This window comes from Rhinichthys klamathensis, unplaced genomic scaffold, assembly GCF_029890125.1.
Source record: "Rhinichthys klamathensis goyatoka isolate OS25496 unplaced genomic scaffold, OSU_Roscu_1.1 h1tg000058l_1, whole genome shotgun sequence".
NCBI classification, from domain to species: Eukaryota; Metazoa; Chordata; class Actinopteri; order Cypriniformes; family Leuciscidae; genus Rhinichthys; species Rhinichthys klamathensis.
In genome coordinates this window covers 1,005,387-1,030,996 of record NW_026606603.1, presented here as the reverse complement: position 1 = coordinate 1,030,996, position 25,610 = coordinate 1,005,387, and the positions used below count along the sequence as shown (strand labels likewise).

Sequence of the window (25,610 nt, the reverse complement as noted above, 5' to 3'; positions counted from 1 at the left end):
TAATGCATACTACAGAAAAGCAGATGAGCACAGAATATGAACGCAACACGTTAACTTAAGACAGTGGTATTAAAAGACCAAACTCAGGAAACACCATAAATAAAGCATACAGAAAAGCAATAGAGCAGAAAATGAACGCAACTCGTTTAATTGTACGTTAAGCATTTTCCTCTCATAGAAAACCAAGAAAACGCTTAATGAGGCTTAATGGACCAACATTTATATATATATATATATATAAAAAAATCGTTATACATTATTAATAAAACACAGGCAGCTGGTTTATTTGCACTGAACACAAATTTGCTTTCTTTCGTCATATTCTGTGCTCATCTGCTTTTCTGTAGTATGCATTATTGTGTTTAATAAGTTTGATAATATCATTTAAATGTCTTTTAAATTAGTCTAATCATGCATTAAGACATGTTAGCGTTTCAGAACATCCACGAGGAGGCGGGTTTCGTGACATCATCGCGTACAATAGAAGTCCCATTTCATTGGCTAGGCGCCAACCAATAAAACGACTCCTTCGAACACCCCCGCTCCCGCCCCCCTTTCGCTCTCACCGCCACTGAGTTACAAGTGCACAAATCAGTTGTGCACCTCATATATCGCGAAAAGAGTAGCAAAAGTCAAGGCGTGAAATTTGAACTTGCAGTGACAGATTTGAGAAGTTGCAAGTGCCAATTTGAGGTTGTACTGCGAATTTGAATGTTAGAAGAAGTGCAAATATATTTTACATGTTTGTGACTGTCATTGTATTTCTGTGAATGGCATTTGACACATTTGTGACTGCTTGTCTGCAGCTTCAGATTCAGAATACAGGTTTGTGACTATTATCTGCGAGTGCAAATCTCAACATTCAACTTCAGATTTTTATTTTACAGGTTTTCACATTGGAGCTGTGAGTGTAAATGTTCACATACAAGTACGAATATATATTGTACAAGTTCTCAAATTCACATCTACGTGCTCTCAAGTTTAGCTACTGATTTACCTTCATAGAATCCTTTTAAAACTTCATTTTTTCAACTCAAGTAAAAGTACCACAATTAATTATACTTTTTAATTATTATAATTATTATACAATTATTATAATTTTTTTACTCAAGTATTGTAATGAGTTACTCTCCACCTCTGCTCTTTTGCTTTTCTGGAACACATTGCAGGTGTGGTGAAGTGATGAGTCCCACCTTAGGAGCCCAGTAATATGCCTGATCTAAGGCTGTTCTCGTGATAACTTGTTGTAGCTAATGTAAGCAGTTTTAGCTTTATGTGGTAGCTTTATGTAGCATGCTAAATCCCCCTACTATGTACAAGATAAGATAAAAGCAGTTTGTAAAAACATTTTAAGCAGGAAATCTAGCAGTTTTCTGCCATCAAGTAATATATTTATTTGTATAGCGTTTTTTACAGGACACACAACTTTTGTATAGTAATTGAATTGTACATGTAAGCTAAATAATAAAACACTAAGAACGAGAAACGTTTAATTTCACAATCTATAGCTTCAGTTACATACTAGTATATGAAACATACAAGTTAAAAAACATTAATGGTCGTTATAATGTAGTTTAAAAGACTAACATAATAAAGTAATTTTGTCTGATTTGTAACCAGGCACTAAATCCATTACAATAAAAGGTGGAACCTCATCTCTTCACCACACCTGTTAGAGCGCATCCGTAAAAAGAGTATGGAAAAGTACACGCACCCACATACCCACATGTGGTGCATGCACTAAAAAGTTAACCACTTTAACGCCTTTGAGTGTACATGCTCAGAAAAAGCGAGTGAATGAAATTGATTGCAAATAAGTGCAGTGTCCCATGAGTGTAACTCTACAGCTGTCCTTACATGTGATGTGAATGTCTGTTGAGTTGTACCTAGATATTCTACCTAGGCTGTTAATTAACTAGCCAACTAAAGTTAGCTTGCAACATAACCTAATTTAGTTAACATTCAATTTTTCAACATACCTTTATCTTGTGTTTTTTCTTCCTCATGTTTCTTCTTTTTTCCTTTCTCTTCACCAGTGGTGGGATGTGGCCTTTTTTGTGACATGACAGTTTTGCTGCTGCCTCAGTCAGTCGCAGTCCTCTTCTGAAATGAAATGCTGCCGTTTGGTGAAGCTTCCTGTTCATCGGTTTAGTTTTACTTACTCATCTGCAGTGATGTCATATAGCTCCGCCCATAATCATAAATATGGAACAGGTTGTAATTTATCCCTGCTGAGTGTGTAAACAGTGCAAGAAACTTATAGAATATCAATTTATCACAGTTTACACAACTGCAGCTTGATAGAAACGACACACTAAACATGTTTCACAGTGAAATCTTCTGATAATTTTTTAGGTCTTGTGAAAAGGTAAAAAAAATAAATGAAGGCATGCAACAACAAAAAAGTGAGCACACAAATATTTCATAAGTTTACTTGGCAGCTATTCTTATAGTTATCAGATTGCAAGACTGGAGAAACCGGAAGAGAGGGCTACGCTCCGAGAAAACAAAAGAAATTAACATTTGAACTCTTGCTATATTACCATCCCCATTCGAGACACGATCACGCTTGAGTGTATCACCTCCCAATTTACACATCATTCCCTTCACCCATCCTGACCTGAATTCACCCAAAAATCTATATGGTTTAATATGTCAATTTATCATTTATCAGAGTATTATACATGTTTGGGATCATTTGAAATGTCTCAGTGCGACTGGTACAAAGGTCTCATTCCCACAGAAGTAAACCAGAAAGGTCATAAGGTGTGGAGAGTTTCGAGATATCTTGTTAACTGTGGGTGTGCCCTCATGTAAATCAGCTTCTGTCCCCAGTAAGTCCAGGATGGTGATTAATGCAAATTCCCACTGTGAAGTTGAACTCATGTTTACATTTGAAAAGAGGTTTCTGCCTTGGTCTGAGTATTTAGGGCGATACTGAAGAAGGCTTGGCACGATTTGTAACTCAAATTAGCCTGTGATGCCTAGTGTATGCAGGCACTCTTCATCATGTTTTTATAATGTCAGGTTCGCATCTTCTCTCTTTATTCCAGAGCATTTGATGTTTTGTATGTTTTCAATTATCTTTGAACTGATTATGAAATTGGCATGATACATTTACCTGACATAATAAATTGTAAACATTTGATTTTATTCTGACTGACTCTTAAATTGTTTTCCCAAGTAGATTAAACTGATTCGCATGTTACCGCAAGTTTTGCGTCAGACTAGTGACGACTAATACTTTGGCGCTAATTCAAGTGTACATGTTTTGCAAAGACAAGAGGTGAATTTCCGTGTAGGGCAGCAAATGCTGCTTGACCAGCCTAAATCTGGGTGTGTCTTACCTCTGTTTTAATTTAATGTTACTTTAGATAAGTGTACGTGGGAAACCACGGCATGGCCAATGATCCAAAGCTCAACATGACATCATGACTTTGCGTAAACATACACGCCACTTTCAAGTCGAGTGGTGTGTTATCTATACGCATTTTGAGCTATCCGCGTGTATGTCCACGCCGAAATGAACCGTCATGTTTTGCGTGTATGTCTACGCCATTAAATGTCCGAGTGATTCCGCGTGTATGTGTACGCTGTTAAATGTACGAGCGAAACGAAGAAAAATTTATATTTACATCTGTGGAGCATGTAAGTCCGTCTAATTCGATCCAATGGCGGTATCGATTAGAGGTGAAGGTTTCAACGCGTTCCGTCTCTTCCAATGGCAAAGGGATTTTTAATTAAATGCAATACATTATCTTATGTATTAACTCGTTTCATCTGACTCCATAAAATGAAAGTGTTTTTCAATGATATCTGTGCATCATTAAATATACGTTAATGTTTGACTATTCGTTTTAACTCCAATGAAAATAAAGTCAAAGTCTGTTAGAATAATCAAATATAACAATTTATTATGTCAGGTAAATGTATTATAATAATTCCATAATCAATTGAAAGATAATCAATGCAAATCATCAAATGTTCTAGAACAAAGAGGAAAATCTTTTACCCGACATGAAATACATGAATGCTGAGTCTCGGCGACTCAGCGTCCACGGGCTATCTGAGATACAGAAAGAGCCACTACCCTGGCTGCATTCCATTAAATAGCCAGAACTTCTTTTCAATGGTAATTTGCATTCAGGTTACACCTTATTTTGGGGGTAGGGGAGAAAGGCCATTTGTCCACCTTTCTTTGTGTGCCAGTTTCTCTAAACTTCTAAAAAATCTTATTACCTTTTGTTTTATACTTTGGGAATGAGACATTTGTACCACTCATTCTTGAGACATTTCAAATGATACCAAACATAATACTCAATGATAATCATTCACATCAAACCATAGATATTCTTATGTGAGTTTTTATGTGTCACTGCGAGAGTGGGGGATGCGGGGAAGAAGTGTGTGTGTGAGAGAGTTCAAATGTTAATTTGCCAAGGTCCTTTGTCTCATAGACCAGTGGTCTATCTCTTCACCCAGTTTCCAGTTTTCCAGTCTTACAAGCAATATTTTTTTTCCTAGGATGGTAGGAGAAGACTCATAAATGGTATTAACCCCAGTGACGGGTAGGTTTAGGGACGGGGTTGGGGTAGGTCATATATTTATATATACAGTAATATAACGTTAAGTCAAGGCGTTGATAAACACGCTGAAAAGCGATTATGCGTGTTGATAGCACGCCAAAAATGGAAATACGAATTGGCGTGTCATACATACGCCATTTCATGAGATCAGTCTGCAAAGCTATAATAAGAGAAGTAAAGTTGGTCGGCTTATATCTGTAGTAGTGGCCATACCTCTACTGAAGTAAACGTTACTTTAATTTCAAGTGTATGCAATAAAGGGGGTGTAGCGTATCTGGACAGTCTCACATGACTCACTCATTCGAACATTTGAAAAAAAACATTTAACCATTGACTTTTGTCCAGTAACTCACAGGTCTAGCGCCAGAGAGGCTGCATCTAATTGCTCCTATTGACACTTTTGTGGCGGGTGTGAATTAAAACAAACACTCAAACTAGAACCGTGAGCTTCAAAAGAATTCCTATCGCCTCAAAAATGCAGACACTTTTCAAATATTTTCGGAGAGGATGAGAGAGAGAGAGGGTATGATAGGACGGGAGAGCAATGCCACCTGAAGATAAAGAAACTGCGGCAGCAATATACAAAGGCGCGTGATGCCATTAAAAAAGTGGTGCATCGACAAATGCGAAGGACACATGTCCTTTTTATGACGACCTGGATAGCAATCTGGGCACTCGCCCAACAAGCTTACCCATTAAGGTGGTGGAGTCTTCCCCATCAGCTTCAACTTCAAGTGCTACTGATGAGTGCAATACTACAGTAAACACTTCCGAAACTGGTGAGTCAAGGTATCTTTTCCATGTTAATCAGAGTGTTTGTCCTAACTAGCCGCGACGGCGACACGCAACGATTCTATTTTGGAAACGGTTTCTATTTTTCTGCGACGTCGCGGCTGGAATAGCAAACTGTGCCACGATAATCTCTGGTACTGTTTTATGTGCTTTATTTAATGTTAAAAGCGTGTAATGTGACTTTGAATATCATTTAATTCTCCCAGCTTTGTATATGTAAAAGCAACAATGGATAATTCACCACAGGTCTTGAAATTAAACAAACGTTCAGATATGAACAAACAAGTCTATTCTTTGACAAAGATTGTTTTATTAACTCAGTAGCTAAAAAACACTAATAAAATGTTGAAAACAATGAATGAAATGTTCATCAAGATGGCTTGTATTCTATTGTAACGTTAGATTAGTGCCAGACCAGTAGGCTGGTATCATACGTGTGCATACAATTTTTATTTAACATAACTAGGTATAATTTTACAGGAGGAAATGCCAGCCACGAAGAGGAAGCTAGCCCAAACACTGCAACTCCTTACCATAGCAGAAAGAGGAGGGCCAATGATGCTGGAAGAATTCAGGAGTACAAGAGGCTGCAGGATGAGTTCAACACGCAGGAGACAGGAGACAGGAGAGGGAGAATGCCACTCTGGAAAAGTGGAGGAAAATGCAGCAGGAGACTGAGGAGAGGCGCTTCAGGATGCTGCAGGAGGAGCATGCAGCCACAAATACTGTGTTCAGGAATTTGATGCAGACCTTAATGCAAAGCATGTCTCACCAAAACCAAGCTCTACACCATTCAGCATCCTGTGCTCCCCAAAATCCTCAATACCATCCACCACCTCCAGCTCCTGGTGACTGGGTTGCACAGCGGTCTCCACACCTACCAACTATGCAGGCCCAACCCACAAACCCCTTTGATCTGACCCCAAGCGCCCTGTATCAAAATGATAGTGGTGAACCAAGCGAGGAGAAGCAGATTTTTTTTTAGTTGTACGTTTTTTATTTTCAGGTATGCATGCTAATTCGTTTTACTGAACAGCACCAAGCACTTTTAATTTGTATGCTTTATTTATGTTTGGGTTTTACTTTTTATTTGACCTATATGGTATAGCTGTATTGAGTTATATTTTATATGGCCATGTCTGTTTGGAGTTGAAAAAGAAAAAAAGTTATGCAGAAAGTGTGTTGCAAGCAGCAAAAGAGCCATATTATCCTAGTTAATGCCTATTCAGCTCTGTTGTTTGAGTCTGCAATATGTGCTAAAGTTTATTCCTTAAAGTGTTCAACATTTTATTTCTCTATAATAAATGTTGACCAAATTTAACAGTGTGTCATCTCTCTCTTACATACTGAAGTGTGATGTAATTATAAACAGAACAAGATCAACACAAAATCAACACAACTATTTTCAGCAATAAACTTTAGTAAAACAATTATACATTTACTGTCGTTGGTTGCAGAACATAACAGGCAATACAAATTGTGTTTCTTTAGGCAATAATGCAATGCGAAGGCTGCAAGTGCCAAACCAATGTCCATACCTACATATTTGAACAATGAGCACATAATGCATTCCTAATATTTGCCCCACTGTCACCAGCAATGACACAGTCTGCAGGGTCTGGTCTTGCATCATAATTTTCATCTTCATTGCCAATGTATTCTTCATTGTGACTCTCACAAAAATTGTGAAGGACACAGCAGGCAGAGATGAAGTCACTGATTAAGGTGACATGACAATCACATCGCTTTAGTAGGCACCTCCATCTTCCTTTCAAGCGTCCAAAAGCCCTCTCCACAGTCATTCTGGCTTGACTCAAGCGGTGATTGAAAACAGATTGTTCCGGTGTTATCCCTCTGCCCTCCGGGTATGGCTTCATTAGCCATGGTAGCAGTGGATACACGGCATCTCCTAGTATCACAAGAGGTACCTGCACACCCTGAATGGTTTCTTGCCATCCTGCCAATAGTGTTGCATTCTGCCCTCGTTCATAAAGAGACGAGTTTGAGACGCGGGCGTCATGAACCCTCCCAGACCAGCTGATGTTGACATCCCAAAACTTCATATTTTGGTCCACAACACCTTGCAGGATTACTGAATAGAAGCCTTTGCGGTTGTAGTAGTCAGCTGGGTTGTGAGGTGGTGCCATGATGCAAATATGAGTGCCATCCACAACTCCTGCACACTGTGGAAACCCCCACCTGTCACTGAATCCTCTGACTATTTCTCTGACTTCTGCAGCTGATGGTATGTGTAGGTATTGTGGCTTTATGATGTCGTTGATGGCAGGGGCACTTGACATTCCCACACCAAAGAGGTGAGAGATAGATCGGAGCTCAAGATTGGTGGCCAGCCTCCACAAGCATATCGCCACACGCAACTCCACCGGCACTGCCAGGCGGTATCTTGTATCCTGTCGAGTCAGCCTTTGACGAAGACTCTCACAGAGATGATTGAAGGTGGTTCTTCTCATTCTGAAGTTGAGCTGCCAATCTCTCTCTGTCCAGTTGTCACATACACTCACCTAAAGGATTATTAGGAACACCATACTAATACTGTGTTTGACCCCCTTTCACCTTCAGAACTGCCTTAGTTCTATGTGGCATTGATTCAACAAGGTGCTGAAAGCATTCTTTAGAAATGTTGGCCCATGTTGATAGGATAGCATCTTGCAGTTGATGGAGATTTGTGGGATGCACATCCAGGGCACGAAGCTCCCGTTCCACCACATCCCAAAGCTCTATTGGGTTGAGATCTGGTGACTGTGGGGGCCATTTTAGTACAGTGAACTCATTGTCATGTTCAAGAAACCAATTTGAAATGATTCAAGCTTTGTGACATGGTGCATTATCCTGCTGGAAGTAGCCATCAGAGGATGGGTACATGGTGGCCATAAAGGGATGGACATGGTCAGAAACAATGCTCAGGTAGGCCGTGGCATTTAAACGATGCCCAATTGGCACTAAGGGGCCTAAAGTGTGCCAAGAAAACATCCCCCACATCATTACACCACCATCACCAGCCTGCACAGTGGTAACAAGGCATGATGGATCCATGTTCTCATTCTGTTTACGCCAAATTCTGACTCTACCATCTGAATGTCTCAACAGAAATCGAGACTCATCAGACCAGGCAACATTTTTCCAGTCTTCAACTGTCCAATTTTGGTGAGCTCTTGCAAATTGTAGCCTCTTTTTCCTATTTGTAGTGGAGATGAGTGGTACCCGGTGGGGTCTTCTGCTGTTGTAGCCCATCCGCCTCAAGGTTGTGCGTGTTGTGGCTTCACAAATGCTTTGCTGCATACCTCGGTTGTAACGAGTGGTTATTTCAGTCAAAGTTGCTCTTCTATCAGCTTGAATCAGTCGGCCCATTCTCCTCTGACCTCTAGCATCAACAAGGCATTTTCGCCCATAGGACTGCCGCATACTGGCTGTTTTTCCCTTTTCACACCATTCTTTGTAAACCCTAGAAATGGTTGTGCGTGAAAATCCCAGTAACTGAGCAGATTGTGAAATACTCAGACCAGCCCGTCTGGCACCAACAACCATGCCACGCTCAAAATTGCTTAAATCACCTTTCTTTTCCATTCTGACATTCAGTTTGGAGTTCAGGAGATTGTCTTGACCAGGACCACACCCCTAAATGCATTGAAGCAACTGCCATGTGATTGGTTGATTAGATAATTGCATTAATGAGAAATTGATTCATTGTTAAATGTAGCTGTATGTTATAGTTCATTTTATTAAAACCCCATTATACGCTTGATTGTCTCTGTCTACTGCTCATTGAACAAAGCCTCTTTAATGTGTGATCTTAAGCTACAAGCTGATATTGTTAAGTGCTTCGATTAGTAATCTTATAGAACAGAAAGATATTCTACATAACAAGAAGAATAGCCTTTCTCGAGAGTGATACTAAGGGCCAATCCCAATTCTACAACTTACCCCTTCACTTTCCCCTTCCCCTCCGTTTTGCACGTGCACGTGAAGGGGTAGGGCTGTCCCAATTCTCTTTTGGTTGGAGGGGGAGGGCTAGGGGGAAGGGCCACATAGCCCTTCAAACGAAGATTTTTCGGTACCACACTTCAAACGAAGGGGTATGAGAAGTGTCACTGTATACACCGGGTACAGATGCAAAATGGCTGCCCAAGCGAAGAAGGAGACTCATAAATGTAAGTATTTTTGCCTTTAATTAAGTATTTTAACGACAAATAATGATTTGCTTTATGTTACATTCAATATTGTGTTCATATTTTACGGTCAGTTTCTTCACAGAAACGTTTGTAAAAAAAATCGCTAAAATTACTATAGTTTGCTAACGATAGTACCGCAACATATTTTCATGTCTGACAACTGGTGAATGTAATTGCTGAAGGGAATTGGCTTATATTTTACCATACATCTACTATGAACGCATTGTTTTCTTTTGTTTAACTTATATGTGAACACGACAACAGTGCTTACAGTTTCGCGCTCTTTGCAACATGATCAGATCAACCAGTCTTGTATGGTCTTTATCAAACAGGGACACCTGAGGAAACACGGAGGATCATTCGCTTTCGAGCTGAAAATGAGCAACGTTTTCTGAAGTCCAAATACAGGGCAAAACAACTTTGGGAGTGAGTAATCTGTTAAACGTTACTGTGCTTGCGTCTGACTCGTTAGATATAATTTGCACCACACACTATTTATAGGCCTAAATTTGTTTATTTAACACATATACTTCTTATTGCATTTCATTGCGTTTGTACCTGTACATATACCGTTTAATTATCTAACTTATGCCTTGTTACTCATTCTGTTTGTGCTGTGGAAGCTTCTGCCAAAAGAAATGGGGTTGGAAGGAAAGCTGAACGGCCAACAAGCAGCCAAGAAGTGGGAGAATCTGAAGAGAGAATATAAGGTAAGGAACGTGGTGTTATGAAAATCTTTCACAATCTCAATACTAGTCATTTATTTTCTCAACATGTTTATATTTATCCTTGTTAAATGAACACACTCATTTTAGCAGGAGAAGCTGTCATTTCTTACAATATGTATTTGTCACTTTCATTTAATTACTAATGTAAAACATGTAGTGAAATGAAAGGAGTAATTATGAGGATTATATAATTATAAGTATTATAATTATGAATATTATCTCCCTCTAGGACCTAAAAATACCTAAAACTGGTTCAGGGATAGATGCAGGAGAAGCAAAAGCTGCTACGTGGCAGTACTATGAGGATATGCACGAGGTGCTGGGTCCCAGGCCTTCAGTGGACCCTCCTGTGGTTGTTGCATCATTCAATGATGAGGATCCAGTAACAATCCTCATGGTAAGGTTTTAATTGTTGATATACTTCTGATGAAATATTACCCATTTCTGTATTGTAATTACTTCTGTATTGTCTCATTCTCCTAGGAGATTGTTGAGCCCAGTACTGCATCCAACACCATAGGAGCCTCCTCACCTTTGCCAAATACAGGAGCCACAGCCTCTCCCAGTGCAGCATCCTCCATGGCCACACCAAGCCCGTTAACTCCTTCACCCAGGAAAAGAAAGCGGCAAACTAATCCAATTTTAGAATTTTTAATTGAGGAGTCCCGTGAGGAGCAGAAACGCCACAAGGAGAGTGAGGCCAAGACTGAGAGTTTCTTGTCTCTTTGAAAAATTGATAGACAAAATGTAGTTGTCTTTCATGTGCTGTTCAATTTTGCACAAATGTTTTTTGTTTTATATGCCGTTCAATTTTGCACAAATGTTTTTGTTTTATAGTCTGTTCAATTTTGCACAAATGTTTTATATGCCGTTCAATTTTGCACAAATGTTTTATATGCCGTTCAATTTTGCACAAATGTTTTTGTTTTATAGTCGGTTCAATTTTGCACAAATGTTTTATATGCTGTTCAATTTTGCACAATATTTTTGTTTTATATGCTGTTCTGTATTCATCTGTATTATCTATTTCTATATATATTTCTAATAATAAAATAAAAATGTTTCTTAAAAAAGGTGTTTCTGGGCATCAATAACAGTACCAAAACAGTAAAATACCTGAAACAGATACATAATTCACCATGCAATATGTTTGAAAACATTTTATTGCAACTAACATACTTTTTTGTAAGAACTAATATATAAAAATATATATATAGGTTAATAACATGCACAGATAAAAGTTATTATACACACATATTGCAAATAACATACAGATAAAGAACTTTGTGTATATATATATATAGGCTAATAACTTTTATCTGTGTATTGTATTAACCACATACATAGGTTAATACAATACACATATAGAAGTTATTAGCCTATATATATATATATATATATACACACACACACACACAAACATTTATATACACATCTGGGTCATCCTCATAGGGCTTGCATAATGCCTGAAACTAGGGCAGCCAGTCTGTCCCTTGTAGCATTCCCAGATGTTTCGTTGAATGCCATGGCTTCACAGGCAGGTTGAAAGTCGAAATGTTCCCTTGAAATGTCGTCATCTGGCTCGAGCATGTCCCCGTTGTCCAAACACACATTGTGCAAAAAGGCACAGGAAGCAATGACCTGGGGTGCAAATGTTGGTTTGACTTCCAAGGCTCTGAAAAGTGTAGACCTCCACCTTGTTTTCATGATACCAAAAGCCCTTTCAATTATGCTGCGGGCCCTGGACTGGTAGTAATTGAAGCGCCCCTGGACTTCTCCAATCACTGGCTCTTTGTAGGGTGTGATCAAGCAGAGTGGGGTGTCTAAACAGGGATAGCCCCCATCACCTAGAATAATGTACACTGTAGGGGGATAACGTTGTGCCCTATAAAATTATCTGTTTTTCAGTATGCGTGTGTCGTGAACTGACCCTGTATAGCCAATAAATACATCTAGGAATCGTCCACTGGAATCACATATTGCTTGCATGTTGATGGAATAAAAGCCCTTGTAGTTTAAATAATCTATTTGGTGCCGCCATGGGGGTTTGATCCTGATGTGGGTGCCATCTATTGCACCAATAACGTTGTTAAATGCAGGAGTTCTGGATAGTTGGACAAATCCTTGCCCCACTGCCTGCAGCTCCTCTGCTTGTGGGAAAGAGATGGCTTTCTTCAGGTTTACCCATATGTTTTGTGCCACTCTGTGGATTACACGATGGACTGTTGCTTTCGGCACATTGAAAACACTGGACACTACTCGATATGATAGTCCATGAAGTCCAATAATCGAGTGCGAGTGAACGCTGGCGCAACCTGCTGCCGCTGCTCGCCGGTAAAACTTGTATCTTTTAACTTTCGGACTCATCTTATGGCTTCATAACTTTTTTTTGGATTTTACTGCACTACTGTTGTCTGAGCCTTCACAGTTAACCCACCGTTCTGGTCTGAGCCACATCTTGTGTCTATAATGTGGGCCGCTAGGACATACATCTTGTTTGTCTGTGTTTGGCTCTTTCTACTGCCTGCTCACCTGCTAGTGACGGGTTAACTTCAGTTTTCGGCCGCCGACCTGCTCCGGCTGCGCCCTCACCTGCCTGGACCTGCGCCTGAGGCTCTCCATCTTCATCCGAACATCGCGTTCCAGCCTCGTCCGAGATATATCCACCGAGGGTCCCGCCGGAATTTTCAACACAACAGCTCTACAGTTATAAAGACTATATGGTCCAGCTCTCGTCGCCCACCACGCATCAACAACTGGGCTGTCGACCACAGCGTGTTAGCCCGCCTAGCGCGGTCGGCTAGCACCACCACCAGCTGTGACAACACCACACTCAACTTCGCTCTGCTCAACATCCGCTCATTGACAGGCAAGGGACATCTCATCCAGGACCTCATCTCCGACCGTAAGCTAGACTTTCTCTGTTTAACCGAGACATGGCAACAGCCCAACGACTTTTCCCAGCTCAATGAATCCACTCCTAGTGGGTTTGTTTACATCTGTAAACCCCGCGGCTCCGGCCGAGGGGGGGGGGTATCGCGATAATGTATCGCGAGAAGTGGAAAATCTCGCCGGTGTCTGCACCTGTCTAGAGCACATTCGAATCTGCTGTCTGCAAGTTATCTGGTCCCACCCCAACCATAATTGCAACTGTTTACCGCCCTCCTAAACTAAAGAGTGAATTTTTAAATGATTTTACTGCTTTTCTCACTCACTTATCTTCCCTCTCACCAAATATGTTACTGCTGGGCGATTTTAATATCCACATGGACAATGTCAATCTGCCTCTTACTAAAGACTTCACCTCCTGCTTAGAAAGTTTTGGATGCCAACAATTTACTACTTTCCCAACACACACCCTTCTGACCTTACAGCCGTTGAACTCCCCATATCTGACTATTTTCTCCTCTCATTTACATTGAAACTCACTCTCTCCTTTTCTAAAATATCCCGTCTTATTTCATTTCAGAATATAAAGAACATTAATCTTGCCACTCTCACTTCAAGTATTCACTCCTTCTGTTTTCCTGATACTCACAACCTATCAACCCCCGATGCTCTGGTCTCTCATTACAACACTGGACTCCTTAACATTCTTAATTCCCTTGCTCCGTTAAAAAATAGATCTGTTTCCTTTTCCGTCTCCGCCCCCTGGTTCACACTTGGTTCGGCAACTTGAACGTCTCTACAAGAAAACTGGTCTCACTATTCACAAAGAAATGTACAATAACCACATCTTTTGTTACAAGGATTCTATTTCTAACACCAAAACCCACTACTATTCACTGAAAATAAAGGAAACTCCAAGTCATTGTTCTCCCTACTTAAAGGAGAACTCCGGCGCAAAATGAACCTTTGGTCTAATTACACATTGTTACCTAGTCAACCGTTATCTGAGATTTGTTTTCATGATTATCGAATGTAAATAGTTTTATCTCTAAAAACAGTTTAGCCTATAAAGCTAGTATAATGCTAGTATATTGGGCATAGTGTAATGACAAATAAAAATCGCTTGTGAATACCACTAACAAGGCTGAAAATAGCCCCACACTAACACGGTAGCATAATGAGGGTCCCTACCTTCAAACCGAAGCATTGAGAACTTTATCAGTGTCCAGACAGTTTAATAAGAAGATATTTTAAACATACAGTCAACTTCGCGAATACAGGCAGGAGCCATCTTTGAAATACAGCCTTTACCAGTCGATCTACGAACGCCGATCCAAGTGCGCTGGTGAGATGTGAACGAGCTATAAGTTGTGATAAGGTGAGCGCGAACAGCAGGCTTGGATCGGCGTTCGTAGATCGACTGGTAAAGGCTGTATTTCAAAGATGGCTCCTGCCTGTATTCGCGAAGTTGACTGTATGTTTAAAATATCTTCTTATTAAACTGTCTGTACACTTACCAAGTTCTCAATGCTTCGGTTTGAAGGTAGGGACCCTCATTATGCTACCGTGTTAGTGTGGGGCTATTTTCAGCCTTGTTAGTGGTATTAACAAGCGATTTTTATTTGTCATTACACTATGCCCAATATACTAGCGTTATACTAGCTTTATAGGCTAAACTGTTTTTAGAGATAAAACTATTTACATTCGATAATCATGAAAACAAATCTCAGATAACGGTCGACTAGGTAACAATGTGTAATTAGACCAAAGGTTCATTTTGCGCCGGAGTTCTCCTTTAACAATATCACCCAACCCAAGGACTTTCTCCCCCCTCACCTGTACACAACATCTTTCTGCAACTCTCTCATTTCATTTTTCACTGAAAAAATTAAAAACATCCACCAGCACCTTGGATCTACTCCTCACTTCAGTACCTCTGCCGACTCTCACCCATTCATACATCCATTCTCCTCCTTCCAGCTTCCCACTACCTCAGAAATTATAGAACTCATCAGAAAATCGAAGCCTTCCACCTGTCAACTTGATCCCATTCCCTCACAACTTGTTAAAGCCTGCCTTCCCTCCCTGGTTCCCCGTCATCTCTGCTTTCATTCATTCCTCTCTCACCACTGGAACTGTCCCTTCATCATTCAAAACAGCCGCCATTACCCCAATTTTGAAAAAACTTGGCGCAGACCCCTCTAACTTAAATAACTTCCGTCCTGTATCCAATTTACCATTCATTTCCTAAATTCTTGAGAAAACAGTTGCCTCTCAACTCCATCTTCATCTCTCGGATAATAACCTGTATGAACAGTTCCAGTCTGGCTTCCGTCCCCTTCATAGCACTGAAACAGCACTTATTAAAATCACCAATGACCTCCTCGTGGCAGCTGATTCTGGACTACTTACCATTCTCATCCTCCTTGACCTGAGTGCCGCCTTTGATACCATCTGTCACTCTGTTCTCCTCAACCGGTTATCCTCTATTGGCATCACTCACACTCCGTTAGACTGGCTCACATCCTATCTTTCTGGCCGTACTCAGTTCATTCAACTTAAGTCTTTAACCCTCTGGGGACTAAGCCCTTTTTGGTCCGTTTTCTCTATTTTTACATTTGGGCTTATAAACCATATGTAATGGAGATGGATCACTATGTGTTTGGTATCTATGGATTCAGAAGACCCTAAGCTAACATAAGCATGCATGTAATGTGTTTATAAAGGAAGTATGAGTGAAAAATGTACTATAAACTAGAGAATTTCAAAAACGAAAATGAGATTTTTCTCATTTATTTCTGAAAATCACAAATCACACAACAATAGTGAACAGTTTTTGAACAAAAAATATATTTGTCAAAGCCTTTGCTTGACAGACATGTGTAATTGTTAAATAAAATGTGTAAAGAACAATGAAAAATGTAACTTTATTTACAAATAGTCCCAGGCGTTTTTCTTAGGAATGCTTAGAATTTTCTAAGCAATGCTTTCTCCTCGTCACTCTCCAGTAATTGTTCCAGAGCTTGTTCCACCGTAAATCGTTTACTGCTTGCCATCATAAAAGTGCTAAAACAATAAATAATGCTATAATTGTATGTATGTGTATATAAATATATGTATTATAATTGTTCTGTCTCTCTCTCTCTCATATATAAATCTCTGATAATCCGCTCCATAAGCCTCCATTCGCTCTCTCTCCTTCTCTCCATTCAACGCTGATTGCGTCATATTCCTTGCAAAGCTACAGAGTCCTCTGATTTGCTAGAAACGTCATGGTAACCTTCCTCTGATTGGGAAGAAAAATATTTCTCCAGCGGCAATTTTTCAATTGGTTGTTGTTCGCGGAATCTGCCAAACAACATCGATTTCATTGGCCTTTTACATAGTGGTATTGCGCAACAAGGAAGTGTGTATATTTACAAAGCCGGGTATCACTGTTTTCAGCGGAATCCGAGGAAGACGGTAAAAAAGACCGCAGCTCTCTATCATTAATAGTTTTTAAGATAATTACACATTTGTAAAAGTATGCCATTTTGGGCGGTACCGCCCAATCCGTCCCCAGAGGGTTAAAATCCTCTCCCTCCCCTGTCACTTCAGGTGTGCCCCAGGGCTCTGTCCTGGGGCCCTTACTTTTCATCATTTATCTCCTTCCCCTGGGCAATATCTTCCGCAAATTTAATATTCAATTCCACTGCTATGCCGATGACACCCAGCTCTACCTCTCGACCAAGCCATCGTCCTCTCTCTCCCCTACCTCACTCACTGACTGTGTCTCGCAAATAAAAACCTGGTTTACAAATAATTTCCTCAAATTAAACAGTGATAAAACTGAGATCCTTCTCATTGGAAGTAAACCCACTTTATCCAAAACTGACAGCTTTTCTCTCATTATTGACAATTCCTCCGTCTCACCCTCCCCCCAGGTTAAGAGTCTGGGAGTCATCCTCGACGGCACTTTATCTTTTCAGTCCCATATCAATAACATTACCCGATCTGCCTATTTCCATCTACGTAATATCAATCGCCTTCGCCCCTCCCTTACCCCCCACACTGCCGCCATTCTTGTTCACAGTCTAGTCACCTCCCGTTTGGACTATTGCAACTCTCTGCTTCTCGGACTTCCTCACAAATACCTTCATAAACTTCAACTGGTCCAGAATTCAGCTGCCCGCATCATAACCCGAACACCCTCCATCCACCACATCACTCCTGTTCTCCAACAGCTTCACTGGCTCCGGGTCCTGTCCCGTATCCAATTCAAAATCCTTCTGTTCACATTCAAGGCCATCCACAACCTTGCCCCTTCATACCTATCTGATCTCCTGCACGGTCCAACTTCCACCCGCTCCCTTAGATCCTCTTCCTCCATACGCCTGTCTGTCCCCCCTGCTCGTCTCACCACTATGGGGAGCAGAGCATTCAGCCGCTCTGCCCCCCGCCTCTGGAACTCTTTACCACCTCACCTTAGAAACATCGATTCATTCTCTCATTTTAAATCACAACTCAAAACGCATCTGTTTAAAACTGCCTACCACATGTGATTTAAATTTTGCTTTTATCTTGTTTTAATGTTCTATTGTTTTGTCTTTGCTGCTTTTAATGTCTTGCATTTCTGTACGGTGAAATAAAATGTATTATTATTATTATTATTATGAGCCAGCCAGTAAACATATATTAAAGTTTCCAGCTGATGACCCCAGCCATGGTCCTGTTCTCTTTGCAAGGTCCTCTGCAAAGCATTCATTGCTCTTCTGCTCAGGCGGAAATCCTGCTTCAGCTTCAGCTCCACATCAAACCACAACCGCAAGATGGGCACTTTATGGTTTAACCTACCGTACGTTACTGGACGACCAGCCTGAAAAAAGAATTCACATCATTATTCTGCATTGGAAACACTTTCACTACATTGTACGTCTCCTCTTCCCCGAACAAAGCAAACAAGCTATTGGTCCATTCAAGTCATCTCGTAAAGATCGTATTTACGAGCTGAAGGCAAATTAACGCCATATAGTAAATAGGAGTGGGAAGCTCGGGATTTTCTTTAAGAACTAGAGTTTAAAACCCTTGCTTGTATTTTTGTCTATTAAATTTAAATTAAACTCACCGGCCGTCCTAAACACAACAAATAATGTTATAGCAATAGGCTATCACGTACGATTAAGTGGTTATCGAGTCGTATAAACCCTGTAAACATTTAACACAGTAAATAAATAAATAAATTGATAAAAACATAGGTCTGTACCTCCAATTTATTTATACAACACCATTTTACATGTAACTTAGAGCTTCTTACAGAGTTGTGGTTAACTAACTTTTCGTTAAAATTGCAACCAAACGTCTTGCAGCCATCATACATACCACAAACTGAACCACCAGCAAACTTAGGCGTCGAAGATATCGTCGTCTCCGTTGTTTTCTCCGAACTTCACAAGACAATTGCAAGAAAATAGCGGTAACCCACGCGACTGAGATGACTGCAGCTGTCGACGGCATCTTGGAAGTTGTGATAAACATCGGCGCATCTCCTGTGACGTGGGCGCTAGCGACGACTTATAATGACGTCTAACGGAGGCGTAGTGGTGTCCCATTTCTTAGGGGAATATTTTCACCCCTACGCCTTGCCACTCTGTTTCAAGGGTCAAGGGGAAGGGTTAGGGGTAGGGGAAGGCGAAGGGGTAAGGGGTAGAATTGGGATTGGGCCTAAGAAAAACCCTTCTTGAGAATTGATAAAGAGTAATAGTTTTCTATTAAAGGTTATTCTGAAAATGTATATGTTATTAATATATAGCCTGTCTGTATATTGTATATATTCATAATTAATTATGATTCGTCGTGGTTAATTATCTATATTTATGAATGCAGATACATGGACTATATATTCCCTTTTTGGGCGATTTAAATTGGTTGGTGAAAATGTCTCATATCCTGTATGATTAATTATTGATTGTGAATTATTGATTATTAATTATACATTCCCCTCATCTGAGCTGATACCCTATACAGGGGCTATACCAAAGTATCTTTGATTGTGTAAGTGTGAATCCGACTGATCTCAGGTTTATAGCAATTACCTCTGTTTGGTGACCAAAGCTGGCGAGATTGTGATCGTGAGACCCACGTTAAACACGGCGTGACTGAGGACCTCTGAGCGACATAGCTTCCTAATATGAACGGGTAAAATATAGTAAAGAGTTCAATAGAACAATCAAAAGTATAGCTAAACTATTATATAATTGACCAATAACCAATTGGCAATCTAACTTAAATTTGAGGTTGTGATAAAATGTCAGATAAAAGCTTAAATGGAATTAAATTACTTTGCCACGCGGAAAGACAGTAACACGCAGAGACTTTCACCAGTTCTGGCGGAAACCCCCATTTGGACCATAAACGGGCTTACAAGATTATTCAAGTTTCTTTAATGTTTTATCTTTTCATGACATTTGTCTGCTATGTCAGCACATGTGTAACGAGATAAATATAGTTCGTTAAGTTAATAAATCCCGCAGATCGCGGTTCCTATTGGCTGTGCAGGCGGCAGCAGAGCTAGAGAAAACTGCTGTGGGCGAGTCATTTCTGTTGTAGCTACACGCTAAAAGTTAATAAATATGCCTTTTCATATCAAATGTTTGACACTGTATGAAAAGGATTGCTCACAGTAGACACGGATTGATTTGTAGAGTGTTTTCTGTTCATATATGCGGGTATTTTTTTTTTTGATGTACCCTATAATCTTTCCATGTGTGACATTTTTCCATGTGCTTGTTGTGAATGTTACCATATTTCACCTCGTTCAACCTCGTTGAAATATGTTTTGAATAGGTGGAGCTGTAACATCACTACATGACTTACCATTTTCTCTCCTGCGACGCCTATTACGCCACTACTGATGAGACTAAGTATAAAACGGCACCTGTAGAATATGTCATATACTTGTCTGAAGGAGACGTGCAGGAATACCTGAAGCATGGAAAAGAGACGCAGTGTCTCGTTCCCCTTCTCAAGGAACCATGGTTACATACATAACCTAAACCATTACTTTTCCAATGGGAACTCGCACTGCCAATGGGGAACAAATACCCATGCTGAAGGGATGAGGGCATTATTGGCTGACATAAAGTTAAGACTCAGGAGTCCCCATCCCTAAGGTGCACACCAGCATCGTGACTAACTCTCTACGGCCAGAGCCCTAGCTACAAAACCCAGACAGACAAAGCTCAAGAGCTTGGTATTTCTAAGATCACCTTTAAGGGAATATTGTCATAGGGCGGAGCTTCTAAAGAATAAAGGCCTCAACAGGATGATTTTAAAAGAGAGGAGGCCTAACTACGTTCTATATTCAGGCCAGCTTCCAAGGAGGCTCACAGACGTACAACACAGAAGCGCTATGCTGCAACACTACATAAACTCACTCAGAGGCCCACAGAGAAGAAAATGAATAGTTGAATAAAGTCGTTATTTTGTGGTGTTTTTAGTGCACAAAAAGTATTCTCGTCGCTTGATTAACTTATGGTTGAGCCACTATAGTCACTTGGACTATTTTAAAGGGTAACTAAACCCCTGTTCAGAGCCTGACTCCCCACAATGGCAATATTTGAAAAATACTGAAAAGTGGGCAGAGCCCAGCGGAGGAGGGGCGTCTCTCTGTAGGCAAGGGCTGGTGAGCTGGTATCCTCTTACGTCACAGGGCACTAGAGGGCTGCATTGGGATTGAGTCCCGCCGGGTCCCACGGGACCCAACGCAAATCTCACGGGAGCAGGCGGTTTGAACTTTGCTGTGGGCGGGAATGGGCGGCTAAAAAAAAATGCGCGGTAGCCTGGTGTGTTCACACCGAACGCGAATAGAGCGTCAAATACGCGTCTAGTTAGACGCTTGAACATTCACTCGAGTTAAAATTTCCAACTTGCGCGGAAGACGTTCGCGGCAAACGTATCGCCCAATTCGCGTCATTTGCGACGCCCGGCGCGAATGATGCATCTATTCGCGTCTTTGCATTGACTTTGTATGTAATCTACTCGCGCAAATATTTAAATTCGCGTTCGGTGTATAAGCGATAGCCAGGCTACTATTCATCTTCCTGATCAGTGCGCCAGAATACATGCAGGCCAGGGAAACGAAACAAACAACCCCATGAATCTCTTTAGTAATAGCAAATACGTGTTTTTTTCCCTGCGGGACGGGAGAAGACGCAAAATCAATCCATCTCTATTATTGTGCGGGAATAAATTCTCAGAATTTTGCGGGTGCGGGCGGGAGTGAACATGCATATCGTGGGAGTGTAACACATACGTTGAGGGAGCGGGCGGTAATGGTCAGAAATTCGGCAGGCGCAGGCGGGAGCGGGAAGAAGAAAACAGTCCCGCGCAGGGCTCTACAGGGCACCACAACTTCCAATAGGAAAATTCAACTGCAGTAGCCACCGTTCAACCTGAAGAGGGCAGCACTCAAACGTTTTTACACCATATATTGTAGAATTAAAACACTTTATACCCAAATGTCAAAAAAAATTACTTGAATCAATGAACAGCACTAATAAAGCCCCAGTTTTACAGATCATTAACTAAAAAAAGTTGTTTTAGGGTTAAGTTACCCTTTAAACATTGTTTTTTCTAACTTTCTGGGCTGGCAAGTTTCAATCCCTTAGAAGCCTATGGAGGAGTGATCCAGCTCTCAGATTTAATCAAAAATATCTTAATTTGTGTTCCAAAGATAAACGAAAGTCTTACGGGGTTGGAACAACATGAGGGTGAGTAATTACTGACAGAATATTAATTTTTGGGTGAACTAGCCTAACCCTTTAAGTGTTTATTTTACAAACTATAAGCATTGTTTTCCTAGTACTTATGTGTACTAGGTGACTGTCGTCATCGTGTAAAGCCCACCCCAACGTTTCTGATTGGTGCCTCGATTTCGACGGATTAAAATTGGGCTTGAATGAGCTCTTTGCCACACTTACTTGCAGAGCAAATCTAAATTTGCCGGAAGTTGTCTGGGTTTTCCCAGGCTACTGATGCACTGAACAATCTAATAATCACACCGGTGAGATCGTACGCGTCAAAGTGTTAATCTAAAATGTGTAGCAATGGCATTCAGTTACTTTTGAAAGGATAAACAGGCGGTTAGTGTATTTCATTGGACTTTAAAAACATAAAAACCTTGTATGTCTTCACGTTTCACCCCTGATTTTTATTGAGAGTCGGCATGGGCCACTGATAGACTACAGTTGCTCGCCCCCCTCTTCCTCTCCTGCCTTGCCCTGCCACGCCCATTTAAGTTGTATTTTTCAAAAAGATTGTGAGGCAGACTCATTGTTGCCAACTTAGCGACTTTTCAGACCCCTTGAGCGACATTTTTTCAAAAAAGAGACTAGCGACAAATCTAGCGACTTTTTGGCCAAACCTTAGCAACTTTCCAAATTCCAAATATCGCCAGTACTGCAAGCGTGAGGTCTTACTTCCCCGCTGCTGCCACATCTCTCTGCGTCTGCTCTGTTCAGTCAGTGAGCGGCTGAGAGGAGCAGCACATTCCGTTGACTGCACGCCAGCGGACTTAGACATAAATGAGCTGTGCATGTGCACGCTGTGTAAGCAGGAACCAATCAGTGATCACATATCAGCTGCCTTCTCCTTTGTTTTAATTCAAAACATTTAATTTGACCGTTTTTTCCCCTCAAACTCTTATACACATGCAAAAACGCATATACACACAATATAAATTCAACTTTATAAAACATATGAACATAATATAAATATAAATATAAAAGGCGGATATATACACAAGCAAATATAAATACACATACACACAGCTAGAACATTACAAACATTTTAAATAGCAAACATGTCACACTCTAAGGTATATTTACAAAAGTACAGGAAAGAATGGGAGTTAATGCCTGAATTTAAGGGGTGGCTGAAGCCCTATGTGAGCAATGACACAAGGGCTGACTGTCTGTACTGCAAGACAGAATTCTGTGCCAAGTTGTCCGATATTAAAAAGCATGCCTCAACTCAAAAGCCCACTGAAAAGTCCAAGCCCTTCAATCAATCCAAGCAAAAAACTTTAACATTTGCTCCTAAAAATGCAGACTCTTGCAAACATGCAGAGGCAACCATGGTAATGGCGATTGCAGAGCATTGTTCCATTCTTTCCTGTGACCACATTGGTAAGGCATGCAAAGCTGCTTTTTCTGATTCTACTGCAGCCCAACATTTTCGGATGCACCGTACCAAGTGTACAGAAATGATAAATGGTGTGTTGGCCCCATATTTTATTCAAAGACTGGTGGCTGATATTGGGGACTCCAAATACAACCTCCTCCTTGATAAGAGCACAGATGTAAGTGTCTCTAAATACCTCGGAATCGTGATTCGATATTTTAGTGAGGAGAAAGCAAATGTGGTGGCCACCTACCTAGGCCTTGTTGAGCTGGAGGGAGGGGATGCTAGATCAATAGCCAGAGCAGTTCTAGCTTTTCTTGGGAAGTGTGGCCTCAAGAAGGAGAACTTGCTTGGCATTGGCACAGATAACGCATCTGTAATGACAGGAGTGTACAAATCCTTAGGGAGGAGGAAGGCTTACAACATCTTGTCCTTATCCGCTGTGTGTGTCATTCACTGCAGTTAGCTGTAAGCTCTGCCTCCAAAAACACTCTTCCACGTAGTGTGGAATTTCTTGTTAGAGAAACATATAATTGGTTCTCTATTTCTCCAAAGCGCAGAGAGGCATACAAGGCTGTCTATCAGACAATAAACTGTGGGGAGAAGCCTTTGCTGATAACAAAGGTCTGTGCCACACGCTGGCTTTCCATAGAGCCTGCTGTGTCCAGAATCCTGGATCAGTGGGAGGAGCTAAAATTGCATTTCAGCCTTACCATGTCAAGTGAACACCGTTACATGGCAGATGTTCTACATTCCATGTACAGTGACCCACAGAACCTACTGTATCTCACTTTTTTTAAATCTATTATTAGTGAGGTGCAGTCCGCTGTTAAGGCTTTTGAGGGGGAACGATCAGATCCGCTTAAGCTGCTTGACTGTTTAATGAGGCTAATAGAGTCTGTTTGCAGCAGGGTCATTAACCCAATGGCAAAAATTGATGTCCTAAAAGACTCAATAGATGGCCACATTTCTCCCAAGCCATACCTTGGCTATATATTTGAGTCCAAGGCAACACAGCTAAACCTCTCTCCAGAGGACGAGGACTGTGTTCGAAGGAGATGTGTGAGCTACACCATCTCCTTAGCAAATGAACTGAGAGCGAGGCTCCCAGATAATTTGGAGATACTGCAGCACATGTCTTTGTTCAATGTGGGGGAGACACTAAACTGCACCAAGAGCCTGACAGACATGGTAAAATTTGCAAATCTTTTAGGATATTGCTCGGACACAACTGATACAATTATCAATCAGTGGAGGTCTATTCACCTTAAGAAATGGGAGGAAACAACAAACACATTGGCATTCTGGGCCGAAGTTAAAAAGTACAGAGATTCAGCAGGCATAAACCCATTTGAAGACCTGGCTTCTGCTGCAGTTTCTGTCCTCTCCCTCCCACACTCAAACGCTGAGGTAGAAAGGCTGTTCAGTCAAATGAGTGTTGTTAAAAACAAGCTGAGGAACCGCATGTCCCTGCAGACCCTCAGCTCTATTCTCTACATCCGATATGGGTTGAGGTTGGCTGGAGAAGCATGCTATGAGCACAAACTGCCTGATAAAGTGCTGCAGCTCTTTGGAACTTCCAGTGCTCGAAGTGGGGCGGTACTCACCGGTACGCAGTACCGGCACTTCTACATTTTACTCTTAAGCGTACCTGCACTTTTTCTTGCGTACCGCTACTTCTCGCATGTAGCCGGTACTCTACTGACAGAAAAAGCGTGACAGCCGTTTAACCCCTTATTTACACTGCACACATCTGCGGCACGTTACGACTGCGAAACGGCTACCGGAGCTGATCACGGCCACCGCACGCGTGAGCAGCGCATATTTTTTTTCGGCTTGCATGTTAATCAATGAGTGCATTCACACCGCGAGGAGGAGCGTCGCGTGAGAAGCAGTGAAGCGGGGGTTCGGCGCCGATCTATTGTTGTGCTACTCACGACATTTAAAGTGAAAGCAAAGCACACTTTGGATTAAGAAAATAAATATGATTTCACACAAAAAGTGCCCAAAATGCACAGAATTTGCATGTCTAGTGTGGTTTAACAAAGAACTGGAGTAGGCTACGTCAGAAAAGAAAATGAAGACTCAAAAATATTTATACAAGATTTAGCCATTTAAACTTGTCTTAATTATTCAGTTTGGGTAAAACTATGGGCCCTATTTTAACGATCTGAAACGCAAGTGTCAAAGCGCAAAGCTCAAGTAACTTTGTGGGCGGATCCCGGCGCTGTTGCTATTTTCCCGGCGGGATAAATTACTCTTGCGCC

General features: G+C 41.0%; 1 protein-coding gene across 1 annotated transcript in view; it reads right to left on the bottom strand.

The window, feature by feature from the left end:
* LOC130083739 (E3 ubiquitin-protein ligase TRIM21-like) overlaps positions 1 to 7,849 on the bottom strand; it is a 47,805-nt gene extending 39,956 nt beyond the window's left edge. Inside the window, exons 1-3 of the mRNA XM_056248747.1 lie at positions 7,307 to 7,849; positions 6,151 to 6,262; positions 5,912 to 5,965 (exon numbers count right to left, since the gene is read on the bottom strand). Coding sequence (XP_056104722.1) covers positions 5,912 to 5,965; positions 6,151 to 6,262; positions 7,307 to 7,849 — 709 coding nt within the window. The remainder of the gene's footprint in view (positions 1 to 5,911; positions 5,966 to 6,150; positions 6,263 to 7,306) is intronic.
* Between the last annotated feature and the right edge of the window lie 17,761 nt (positions 7,850 to 25,610).